This window comes from Charadrius vociferus, unplaced genomic scaffold (genome assembly GCF_000708025.1).
Source record: "Charadrius vociferus isolate BGI_N301 unplaced genomic scaffold, ASM70802v2 scaffold676, whole genome shotgun sequence".
In the NCBI taxonomy this organism is placed as follows: domain Eukaryota; kingdom Metazoa; phylum Chordata; class Aves; order Charadriiformes; family Charadriidae; genus Charadrius; species Charadrius vociferus.
The window spans coordinates 874,166-887,074 of NW_009648661.1; the positions used below are offsets into that span (position 1 = coordinate 874,166).

At 48.9% G+C, this 12,909-nt stretch overlaps 1 protein-coding gene across 1 annotated transcript in view; it reads left to right on the forward strand.

Moving 5' to 3' along the window:
* SLC4A4 (solute carrier family 4 (sodium bicarbonate cotransporter), member 4) overlaps positions 1-12,909 on the forward strand; it is a 158,997-nt gene that overhangs the window by 132,430 nt on the left and 13,658 nt on the right. The window contains exons 16-20 of the mRNA XM_009886487.1: positions 1,044-1,232; positions 3,382-3,495; positions 3,853-4,014; positions 8,812-8,990; positions 10,321-10,393. Of these exons, the coding sequence (XP_009884789.1) occupies positions 1,044-1,232; positions 3,382-3,495; positions 3,853-4,014; positions 8,812-8,990; positions 10,321-10,393 (717 nt within the window). The remainder of the gene's footprint in view (positions 1-1,043; positions 1,233-3,381; positions 3,496-3,852; positions 4,015-8,811; positions 8,991-10,320; positions 10,394-12,909) is intronic.

Below are 12,909 nucleotides of genomic sequence, written 5' to 3' on the forward strand. Positions count from 1 at the left end.
CATATCGACTTATTTTAAAATATTCCTTCTTTCTGATCTCATGGTTCCCAGGACTTTGGTTTCCTTCATTGAGGTTTTCATGCAGAAAAGGAGGAGCAGAGACAACGCGATTCTAAAACTCCCCAGACCGGCACCTTTACAGTAAAGAAGCTTTTCCCACAGTAAAGAACTTTTTCCCACAGTAAAGAAGTTTCCTTATATTGAGATGGAATTTCCGAGCGCCAGTTTGTGCCCGTTGCCCCGTGTGCTGTCGCTGGGCACCACTGGAAGGGGTCTAACCCCATCCTCTCCACACGCACCTTTAGATATGGATAAGCGTTGAGGAGATCCCCTCTCAGCCTTCTCCTCTCCCACCCACACCCCCCCCGGTCTTTCAGTCTTTCCTCATCAGAGAGGTCTCCAGTCCCTTCATCATCTTCGTAGCCCTCCACTGGACTCTGCCCAGTAGTTCCTTGTCTTTCTTGAACTGGGGAGCCCAGAACTAGACCCAGCGCTCCAGCTGTGGCCTCATTTACAGTACGCGCCGGCTTTTTCTTTGCGTGCCCGGCGTTCTGCGGGCACCGATGAACCGATGGCTTTTACAACACAGACAGGAGGATCCCAGACTTGAACTCTGGGTGCGCCCCAAGCCCGGAGCAGCTCACTCGGCGCCCGGGCTGTGTCCTGCGCGTGGTTGCTCAGCCTTCTGCAGCGTAGCACCCCCTCCGTGAGCACGGGGCGGCTGGCTCTGCGCGGTGGAGGTGCTCGAAACGAGTCAGAATGATGCCCGGTACCTGCGGCGTGCTGCGGCACTGGGGTGCACACAGAGTTCAAGTCTTCTTCTCAAGGCTCAGCCTGTCCTCAGTTCCCAGGTGATGCCATCCTCTGTCCGGGTTCAAATCCATTCTCTCTGCGCACAAGCACAGGGATTTGTCAGCCTCCGCTCCGTGCCGCCCTTTCCCTCCCGGTATTTTCCCCGATGCTCTGTCCCCGTTCCTATCCCAGCACGGGCAGCCTTTGCGTGAGCGCAGCCTTACGGAAATGTTCTCTTTTATTTCCTGCAGTACAACGCCACCATTGACTGGTCATCTCTGACAACAAAGGAGTGCTTGAAATACGGAGGACGACTTGTGGGCAACAACTGCGACTATGTCCCCGACATCACCCTCATGTCTTTCATCCTCTTTTTTGGCACTTACACCTGTTCCATGGCCCTGAAGAAATTCAAGACCAGTCGCTATTTTCCAACCACTGTAAGTCTCTCGTTTCAGCCCAGCAGGCTGTTTCTTTACTCCTTCAGAGTGCAAATATCAGCCTCCCTTTTGGCGTAGCTCTCGCCCACAGGGGGAGAAATGCTTTGCAGGGAAGCCAGGTTGCGTTGACTGACATCAAAACATGGTTAACCAAGGTATAGGGTTGGACTAGATGATCTCCAGGTGTCCCTTCCAACCCTGACCGTTCCGTGATTCTGTATGTCTGGGACTGCCTCGCTGTCACTCTCTCAGCGTTTCTGGAGATCACGGGTAAGGCAGCAGAAGAGCCAAAATGAGCCAAAATCTGTGGTGGGGATTCGGCAGTCAAGGTGCTGACGACGACACTTCCAAGCTGAGATAGGCAACGATGTAGTTAATCAGCATTAAGAAATTGGACGAGTCCTTCAAGTATATATAGTTCCAGCTGGCCATTTTCGGTGTCACATACGCAGCTCCGTGGGATGCTCTGGGGTAGGATGCGTTCGACAGAGATCAAACGACCAAAAAGGGCCATTAATCGTTATGTCAGAAGTCTCCCCGCTTATAGCCGGAGGGAGTATTTGGGGAGGACAAAAGAAGCCCTTTGCTTTGTCACTGAGTAAAAGTGGATATAGAACAGGAGAACAGAGGCGCATCTTTGATGGTGCCACGGAGCATTTGAAATACTCAGAAATCAGTGCAAAAATGTTGAACTTGACTACGGTGCGTGCCTGGTCTGCTACCTGCTACGGTAGGGACCTAAAGCAGAAATTCCCTTTCTTCTCTGAGGATCAGCGGCAAAATAAGGATGAGCTGAAAAACCCTTCAAACAAGATTTTGCTCAGGGTCACAGCCAGCTTACGTGCACCTCTCCGGTGCGTCTACTTGTTTTGTCTCCCCAACTGAAGTTACCACGACACGCGTGCGAGCTGGTGGTTTCCGTGTGTACCAAAGCCACATTTCCCCCCGAGACCTGCCCGCCGCCCTCGTTTTTGGCATTCTGGCACATGGGGATTTATCCTACATGGATGTTTACTGTTCTGCTGTGTTACAATTGAACCTCTATTATTTTTAATAAAAAGGAAACGAATTCCATCAGGGCTGGAATGCGGCTCGATTTACGCGTAACCATGTGAACCCAGGAAGCCTGGAAGGAACAACAGCTCTGAAAAGATCCCACAGTTACAGACAAGCGCAGTGGGTCCTGCCCAGTTAAATTTGGGGGTCTGGCAGCTTCAGGTCATCATATTCCCGTGACTTGAGGAGAGCTGCACTCTTAGGGCATGTCGAGGTTTTCACTGAGAAGTCTGGTTTGTTTTCCCGTCTGTTTAGGTTGATTTATTACTTGAACAGAAAGCAGTGTAATCTCTGCCAGTCATACAGAACATCTCATCTGTCTTGGAAGTTTGGGTCTTTCCGTCTTCTAAAGGGAAATCTGTGATTGTTTCCACTGTTTGGTGTGAAATACCATTTCTTCCCTTTCCCATTTTTCTTTTAACCCGCGTTGCAAAATCAATCATATTAAAAGAATGGAGTCTGGGGATAACACAGTGGTTTTTGTTAAAACCTTAGGAATCCTGTGATAACAGGAGAAGCTCGACTCGTGTCAAAAAAGCCATCTCTCGCCCTGCAGAGAAAAACGTGAATATGTGGGCCCCAAAGAATCAGAGATCGGAAGGCAACCAGAAGGAAACAGTATTTTATATGTCTAAAAAAAGGCACTATTTTTTAAAAAATTATTTGTAAATGTTCAATATCTGTTAATATTGGAAGCTGATCCTGCAAAGTCTCTTCAGGCAGTGCTGCGGAGGAGCTAGGTCTCCATACCAGTGGTTGTTGGCCGCTGTCGAACGTAACATCAGTGAGACTGCCCTGCAGAATTCACGTGGGAGTTTCTTAGATTAGCAGTTTCCCTTTTCCTTCGGTTTGTTTTCATACTTCCATTTAGGCTTAATTGTTTGGCTTCCAGACAACGCAATAAAGTACCAAGGCACGTTTCGGCAAACGGCACCAGACGTGACAACGAGCCCTTTTTGTTTCTATGAAAGAAGATACCATGAGCTTGTATTGCCACCAAACGCAAACCTGGAGTATCGCCTGGAGACTAAAGCACGGGTGAAATGGTGTTTCGTAGTGCTACCTACTGTTACGATATCAACTTCTCTTTCAGGCCCGGAAGCTCATCAGTGACTTTGCCATTATCTTGTCCATTTTGATTTTCTGTGGAATAGATGCCCTGGTAGGTGTGGACACACCAAAACTAATTGTGCCAAGTGAATTCAAGGTACGTCATTGTCGGCTTGTGGGGTCGCCTTTGGAACAGGTTCCCTTTTCCACCCTTCTGCCCTCTATAAAATGATTTGTCCTTAAAACAGGAGAGTATTCTCCTATTCAGCTCTCTGAAAAAGGACCATTTCCCTCAGATGGTATCCTTTTTATTAACTTTAATTCGGTTATCTTGTAAATCCTGCCTCCATACTCCAAAACGTTCATTTTGTTGCTGTTAATGGGAAGAATGAGCTTGTCACAAACCTCAAGTGTCTCCCTGTAGCCCCGTTGCTGGAAGTACGAGTGTATTTGGGATGTCATCACTCCTCTATTGCGGCTCTAACGCAAGCTTTCCTTTCTTTGCCCTCAAAAGCCAACCAGTCCCGAGAGGGGTTGGTTTATCCCACCTTTCGGAGGGAACCCGTGGTGGGTGTACCTGGCAGCAGCCATCCCTGCACTGCTGGTGACTATCCTCATCTTCATGGACCAGCAAATCACGGCCGTCATCGTCAACAGGAAGGAGCACAAGCTCAAGGTGGGTGTGCGTTGTGTCCTGCAGGCGTACGGAGAGTTGCCCGCTGTTTTTTCTGTGCTAGAGAGGGAGGAGGGCCCATGGCAGGGTTGAATGTCCGTGCCGCCTCAGAAACGTCACTGCTGCTGTTTAACAACAATATTTATTTTGTTGACCAATGCAGAGGTTTTGCCAGGAAAGCCACTGATTCAGTTGAAAAATGTCGAGCGTTGCGCGAGCAGCGTTTGCCTTCCACCTAAAGCAAGAACCCTGCGCGAGGCCCACTCGCAATGTCTCATTCAGTAAGCACTTACTAATTTTGATTGGCTTCACCGTCGTGCGGCCTGAAGCGTTCCCACATGAGAAGCTTTGGGATTGCGCTTCCCTTTTCCTTCACAAACAGGTCCTGTGCAGGGAATAGTCGGGTTTCACAAAACCATCCAGCTACCTCTTCCCTTCTAGGGGAAGGAGAAGACTCAGACCCATCGCATCCTAACCCCTGCTCATCCAGCAAAGGTGTGGCTAGAGCTGGAAGAAATTGGAGGGGTCCTCCTTTGAGAGGCAGAACTTTTGTTTCAAGCCTCTTTTCATGTCAACATAAACCCAAAAAGTTTCTTAAAATCTTTACGATATTTTGATCTTTCCTTGCAAGAGCTTCACTCTCCGACTGTAGACATTGGAGAATGGCAGAGGAAACTTCTAAGTATAGGTTAGTCAAAGCTTGTCTTGTAAAGAATACTCATGTCAACAACATCTAGCTGCCTTCATAACCGTAACCCCTGCATCTGTTGGTGGTAGTAGTACTGTCGACCTTAGTAGAAGGCTGGATGAAGTTCGTTTCAGAAGCTACTGGGCCCGTCCTCAGGGTTGTTGTTTGCCCGGGTAATTCTGCCAGACTCCACCATTTGAAGAATTAGAAAAGGAAACATCAAGTTATATGTTTGTGCGCTTTATGTGTCCACTTGGCGTACTCTGCTTTTCCAGCGGGAGATAAGAAATCGTTAAATTAAGCGCAGTCAGAAACTGGCTGATGTCTGTCATTCTCAATGTTTGCGCGTGTAGGGTAAACTCGTGCTGCCCACCGTGCCCAGCGGATGTGGTTGTACATACTACCAAACCCGTTCATTCCTTGAAAACAAGTGCCCGGGTCTGATGTTGTGGAGCACTTGGGAAGGGGGGGTGCTTTCCAGTGAGGAGGCGTGACAGAGATTCTTCCTGGTATTTTTTTTCAACAAGGCTTTCAGGAAGATGCTGGGGGTCAGCAGAAGGGTCTGATCGCTGGCTGCCTTCCAGCTGGTGTGCAGAACTGCTGGGTCTTGGTAGTGCCGGTGCTTCCACACGGCCGTTCACTTCACAGACTCCAGTCCACTACAGAAACTAGTCCCAGACTCAAGTCCACCTAACTCAAACCTCTCTTCTGGCGTCAGATGGCTCTTAACATCTAATTTTTCTCCTACCACCTTCCTCCCTCAGAGACATGGGCCTATTCCCCGTCATCTTCTGATGGTTTTAAGGAGAGAAAGGTGCTTTGTGATTGTGGTCAGCTTTCTTCCTCCACTCCTGTCATAGACTATAAGGGGACACCTCGTGAATCTGATGCATCAATGTGGAAAGGAAAACGAGGGTGGCCGGAGAGGGTCCCCCAAGTCATGCATGGTTCTGCAGAGAGTGCCCATTTTTGGGAGCTCAGGCTTGGTGGGGAGAGGCCGTGAGCTTGACAGGGACGTCACTCTCAGGAGCTCTGCTTTAACCTGAGCCAGGACCTCATTTTAATTTGCACGGCAACGCGTGTCTGCATCCAACCCAAAATCTCTCTCGCCTTATCGCAACGGGCAAAGTTTCTCTGGGTTGGACAAGCCCCCATTGCTGTGTTTATGGTGTAAGACGATCGCTGGCGGATGTTCTCAGCCATCGGCAGAACAAGTTCTCTTTGTGTCGTGGCCATCCCTGAGCGGGCACGGCACAGCGCTGTGGCTGTCAGCCGCTCCGGTGGAGGTTTTGGGGTGTGGGGACAATGGCAGGGAGCCCTCCTGTGGCGGGTATGGCCAGAGGTGGCCCCAGTATGACAACTGTGTTGGCCGTACAGTGCTGGAAAATACTAGCAATAAGCTGAAGAGATTTGGGACATACCAAGGGCATAGCCACAGTTGGATGTTATTTAAAGAAGAGCTTTATATCTGCTGACATATAACAGCTTCGGATGTAGTAATGTTTTTAAAATAAACTTTCCAGACCGGTGCTATGCAGTTTTTCATGCCTGTAGGGTTTTTCCTTACCCTACATGGTCAGTTCTACTGAAAAATATTAAATTCCTGTAAAAGAAGACTCTCCCTTCCTGCTAGCGAGACGTGTTTCAAGTGGTCTAACCCATGAGAGTAAAGACTCCCTCAAGACGCGGGTAGCGCTGGGTCATCATTTTGATATCTGCATTGTTGGTTATAATGAGAGCTGTTGGAAGTGGGAATGGAGCTTTTACTTGGGAAAGGGGAGGATGTTTCGCTTTATATGGTCACTGTGGACGATAGACAACGGACGTGTCATTTAAGACCATCTTGAGTCTGATTTGGAGGAGAAAGTGAGAGTAACAGGGAATGGGAAAGGTTTGCTATGCGCAGTGATGAGTGCTGCGTGATGGTCTTATGGGACTGGTTTAAAAAAAAAAACAAAACACCTCAGAACATCACTTTTTGCCATCTGGATCCGGGCAGATATATTCAATACTGTGCCCAGGTCTTCCTCAGGGGGAGGCTAATCATTGACATCACCTCGGGTTTAGATCTGTCTCCAGCACCCAACTCAGCAGACATACCGTTTTCTAAATCGCTGGAAGAATATATTCACTGTTTTTCCCCCATGAAGCAGAGGTCCCTCATCTCTTCAGCTTGTAGGCACTGAAGGTGGTTAAGCTATCAGCACTGGGTGTACGTTTTTAGTAACGACGTATAACCACTCCAGCAAAATACTGTTTAATATAAATCATTTCTCCCCTGCTTCCTTTGTGAGCACAGGCTTTTGTTTGATTGGGGGTTCTTGAGCCCGATCCTGCTACTCTGTACCAAAAAAGACCTCCATACATGAAATCTAGTGTAGGCCAAAAGAAGGATGGGGTTTTTTTTTTCTGCTAGTGCCTTGCTAAAGTGTTGGCAGGGCGTCACTGAGTGTCCATCCCCGTGCTGCCCGCCAGCCAAGGTAAGCAGCGCACGTACAAGGAAAACAATGAGGACTATTCAAGACGAGGTGGGTTGCTTTCCCTCCTGGGTCACCAAGTAGGTCCGCATCATTTGTTCTTTCCAATAAAATCAAATTGAACAGGATTGAAAAGAGATTAATCTTTAAAATAGCAAACCACAGAGGTTTATCAAGTGTTTTTCTGAAGATCCCTTTCTTTGGTGGCTCTTTTGTTTCTTCACTTCTTCTCTTGGCACTTGTGACTGGTGGCTTTCCTGTGTTAGTTCGTTAAAGGATTTAAAAAAGAGAAGATGAGGGGTCTTTAGAAAGGAATAAAGAACGAGGGCAACTTTCTCCTTGTCGGTGGGGTATGAACCCATCAGCTGTTCTTGCTGCTGTCCCTGAGAGAGCGTAGGGTTGGGCGTTGAGGAAGGTGCCTCCAGCGCCCGGCGTCACCAGCAGGGCTCAGACCAGCGGTGAAGTCCCAGTTGTGAGATCCCGCAGTTGCTTCCTATCCTAAATACAGGAGTTCCGACCTCCCTCTGAGACGGCAAATGGCAGCTTTGGGCAGGCACCCTGTGTCTGCAAGGTTGCTTTCAGGTAGACTTCATGAAGTCATTACACTGAGAGTTATTTTACAACAGCTGCTTAAAACTAACGTTGGGCTTTGGGCCGGCTTCAAATGGTGGTTTGGGTGTTTAAAGCTCAGTGCCCATCCAAGCTGTCGCTTACGCAGACGCGAGATGACTTGGCACGTGAAGGCACCGATTCTGGCCTCCCACCGTGGCGGAAGAAGTCCTGTCGCAGAGCAGGAGGACCAACGGCTTCCACCGTCGCAAGCCGCTCTCCTGCTTTGCAGACCGTCTTCCGTCCGCTCGCCCTCTCCGGACCCTCTTGCCGCCCTAACTGTGTCGTGCTGTGAAAATGGGCCGTCAGGATTTCCCGTGTGCTGCGGGGCGGCAGCAGGGCTTGGGGTGGTGCCGGGCCTTGGGTTGCGTGTCACTGTCTTCCTCTGAAAGAAATGAGTACGTATTATAAAAAGAGCGCTTCGTAGCAGGGTTTCGTTGTAGCTTTTTAAGAGGCAACGCAGAGCTCCTTTGCAACGCTATAACCCCATTATAACCAAGAGAAACGTGTGTACATATGTATTTTAAAAATATATAGAGAGAGACTGAGGGCTTGCTTGCTGACAAGATTCAACGTGGGTCTCACCTATTTTTTTTTGGTGAAGGTGGTGCTCTCTGATCATCTCTAACTCGTGGTCTGCTGTCTCAAGTCCCTCTGTAAAGCTCTTTTTGACTGGTCGCAGGGCTTGGCTTGTACCAACTGGACCCCCAAGCGCTACGTAGCGTACCCACGGGGCTTGGTCTTTTGCCAGGCTGCTTGCAGGTCTGCTGCTCTCCTCTGCTTACTCTACACTGTCGTTTCCTTGCCGGAACCATAACACCCGTTTTCCCTGCGTAGGTGGGGAATTCATCCTTTGAGGAGCAATGTCTCCAACTCTTCTATTTCTTACGACAACTTCCGTTGGCCAAAAGGTGACGTAGAAGGAGATGCTGCTTGTTTGGTGTGCCTCTGCCCCGGGGCAGAGCCCTGGCCCTTCCGTAGAGATTTTGAGTAGTTACACTGAAGGTTGTCTCTCTCCCTTCACAGAAAGGTGCGGGATATCATCTGGATTTGTTCTGGGTGGCCATTCTGATGATCGTATGCTCCTTTATGGGTCTGCCGTGGTACGTTGCTGCTACCGTGATCTCCATCGCTCATATCGACAGCTTGAAGATGGAGACGGAAACTTCAGCCCCTGGAGAACAGCCCAAGTTTTTGGGAGTGAGGTATGTCAAACCAGAAAGGCCTTAATTGCCTTGTTTGCCTGCACAGATCGGTTCGTACTATAAATGGTCTTGCTTCGAGCAGGACGCGTGCAGAGGTTCGGGGGGAACAGCTCTTTAGATTTGCTGTAAATCAGATGAGCTGTGCTTCCTTACAGCTATATTTTTTTTTTTTTTTTTGTCCGCAGAGGATATATCCAGTTAGGAGTTTATCTGGCGTAGCCCTTTAACAAATACCCTTTCTGGAAAAGGAAGAAAACTGTTGTGCTACGTGCGAAGGGAGGAGGGGAAGGAAATGTCGCCCCGGGAGCTTAGACCTTTTCTCCATCTGCTTGGGGCATGCAGGTTGACGTCCCCCCAGGACACACAGGGCTTTCCAGAGCGAGCTCTGGTGCCCACGGGACACTGCAAAGCGGTCCTGAAAAATTTCATGCCGCTTTCTTCGTATTTCCAAACCCGGCTGTGAGATTTAGCAGCGCAGGTCTCCGGCAATACCCCAGGGAAATCCCCGCGTAACTCCTCAAAAGCTTTTTCGGCCACATCAGATGCAGTTTTCCAGTGTTTGAGAAAGGAGATGAAATTTCCTGCAGATTTCTTTATCCGTGGAAATCGAACAGGCATTCATTAGCAAACAGAATGGTAAAGAAGATAAACCTGCCATGCCTAGAGCAGTCCACTCTACTTAATCAAGCAATTTTTTTCTGTATTTGGTCGCCTTAATTAAGTGGTCTGAAGTGCTTTCGATAGGAGCACTCCTGGAAATCAGCCTGCTTGTTTGGGCGACTAAACAGAAATTTAATGGCCTAATTTTCAGTACTCGGAAATATTACTGGGGAAAGTATTTTGGGATGCAGGGAGCGGCTGTGGGTGCCGACGAAGGCACGTGTTCGGCACCCCGCGAAGGCGCTGGACCACCGATCCAACTTTTGGAGTCCTATGAGCGGGACTCAAAATACACTGCTAAGCTAAGAGTGGAGACCTAACGATTTATTACCTGTTTGCACTGCGGTGCAGAGGGTTTGGATTGCTATTTAACGGTTTCTAATGTTTAACACGTAAACACACTCCTCCTCACTCAGTAGCGGCGCTCTGTTGATCCCCAAACAGCGGAGCTAAGGCTGAGCTGGGGTTTAAAAAAAGAGATTTATGAGTCCGGGTCAGGATGAAGGTACCTCCCTGGCGCTGTTGGCTTGTAATCACCAGTCTGCCTTGAAAACGGGGCTGCGAAAACCGGTTGTTTAGGCTTTACGTTGGTTTGGAGTACTCAGAGAGAGGGAATAAAAGCCAAGCGAAAGCTGAAGCCGTGCTGCTCACCCGGTGGTTTTTATTTCAGGGAGCAGAGAGTCACCGGCGTCATCGTTTTCATTCTGACCGGTGTGTCTGTCTTCATGGCTCCCATCCTGAAGGTAAGGACGTCGCCTTTTCTGCTTCCTTCTGCCCGCGCAGCCCAAGGAGGGCCACAGCGACTCTCAGGCTAGTTTTACGCTGCTGAAAAAGCTCATCGTTGAAGGAGATGAGTGAGAATTACTGATGCCCTTGGACATTTTTCCAGAAGCTTCCTCTATGAAGGAGAAAATAAGATGTTGTGGTGTCCTCCACAGTAATAGTGACAAAGTTCAGGGCTGGTGGTTTTCGGGGCTGTGGGGTTTTGTTCATTTTAAGGTTTTTCTTCCATGTTGGTATGAAGTTTCATTTCCTTTTATTTTGGCGCTCTTGTACTTCTGCTGCGACTGTGTTTTACGGAAAATATATCGCGGATGACGCTTGAGAGCCTACTGGTGGCAAGATGGAAGGGTGGTTGCCAATGTGGTAGAGCGGCTCTGCAGAAGACAGGTGTTCAAGGCCAGGCTGGACGTGGCCTTGGGCAACGTGGTCTAGTGGGAGGTGCCCCTGCCCACGGCAGGGGGGTGGAACTCGATGATCTTCAAGGTCCTTTCCAACCTAAACCATTCTATGATTCTATGAAGACACAGCTTAAGAGATGGATACGTAGTTTTAAAAGTACATTTGCATCTATTTGAGTGTGCACACATCTCACCACGTGTACCTAAAGAGACTCATCCTTTGGTGCTCACAAGCTGCGTGCGTGGCCTGCTGAGAGAAGGGGTTGCTCAAGGCACGCACCTCAGCAGATTTTCACTCTTTTGGGCTGGATCCTCCTAAAATAGCACATCCCTTATCGCTCAGACACGACGCCCAGCTTAGCAGTATGGAAAACATGTTTCTGGAGGAAGCAGTGTAATTAAATGTCATTTCTTGATCTCCTGATTTTTTTTGTTTTTCTTGTGAGTTTAGCCAAGGCTCTGGACGGATGTGCTGCTGAGGTACCGTTTAACGTAGGTAGGGAGTGATTTTCCGAGGCCTGAAATGTGTTGGCACGTAGCCACAGAGAAACGCGTCCTTAGTGGACCATCAGATGATAGAATGAAACTGGAAAACCTGCTCATCCGTGTCTTGTGGAGAATAGTGCCTTCTCCAGGGATGACGATTTCAGTGGCGCCAAGCCACAACAGGAGATGTCACCTGCAGAAGTCCCTCTCCATGGGTTTGTAGACCGATGGTACGAGCCGAAGATGTCAAAACAGTAACATACACACTGAAACGGTGGCACCGTGCATCGTAACTCCGTGACGGAGCACACGGGTGTCTGGAGAAGCGTTTCTGGAGGAGGCAAATGAGGTTTTGGTCATGAGGAGGTTGGAAGTCGCGAGGCTGTGAGGCAGTTACATTTGCCATCATCAATAACTCTTGTGATATGAAGACTGGTTCTGATGAAGATAGCTTCTAGAGAAGCTGTGGCTGCCCCATCCCTGGAGGTGTCCAAGGCCAGGTTGGACGGGGCTTGGAGCAACCTGGGCTGGTGGGAGGTGTCCCTGCCCAGGGCAGAGGGGTTGGAACTTCATGATCTTCAAGGTCCCTTCCAACCCAGACCATTCTATGGTTCTGTGTGAGGCTGAAGGGTCAGAGGCAGGCAGGGAGCAACAGTGCCGCCTGTGTATCAAGCGGAGAAAGTGGCTTTACCAAGTCAGGGTGTTCCTGTTCTTGATATCTAAGGTTGTTTTTACAACTAGCAACTTTTTGTGTCTTGGTAACAGTTTCCTCCTCTGCACAAACAGGCATTTCCGCGCCCTTAATTTAATGCCTGATTGTAATAACTCTGTTTGTTGGTTCATGTGACCTTTCCCTGCAAGATCTCCCTTCCTCTGCTCCACTGGGGTCTATTATTTCCCTTGTTATTGCTTCATTCATTAATTATTTTGTCGGCGCTTCCCCTAAGAAGGCGCACGGGGAAGGTCCTGGCAGGAGGACGCCTGAGGATAAATCGGCACGCTCCTCGCCCACGTGCCAGCGAGAAGTCCCTGGCAGCGTTTCAGGACCTTTAACAAACTCCAGTGGCAGGGTCTCTCCTGCTCCAGGGAGCTGCTTTGCTAAACGCATTGCAGAACATTTCAGTCTTCTCGTGCCAGCGGCAAATTGAACGCTAACGATCCCAAATTCAATAAACCAGGCAGTCCGCAGAATAATCTCCTTTTTGTTGGGTTTGTTTGTTGGTTGTTTTGGGGTTTTTTGTGGGTTTTGCGGTGTTTGTGCTGGTTTCGAACGGCACTGATGTTTCTGCTCAGTTATGGCAGATCTCCACAGAAACATCCTCGGCCCTGTTAGCAGAATGACAGGCACTTTCCTATAAATACATTTTTTAATTGTGTTGGCTCGCAGCGGGTTTGCTCGGAGTGCCTAAGCCAGCAGCCCCTTCGTTAGCGAACGCTTTGCCAAAAGAAAGTCTTCCAAAATGAAAGCGCCGCTTGCTCCTCTGCAGGATAATGGACTGAAGTTTCACCTAGGGATGATTTACCGGATTAATTAGCATGGAATGGTGAAATAATATTTGGATGTTTCTCTTTTTTTTTTTTTGGAAAACCAG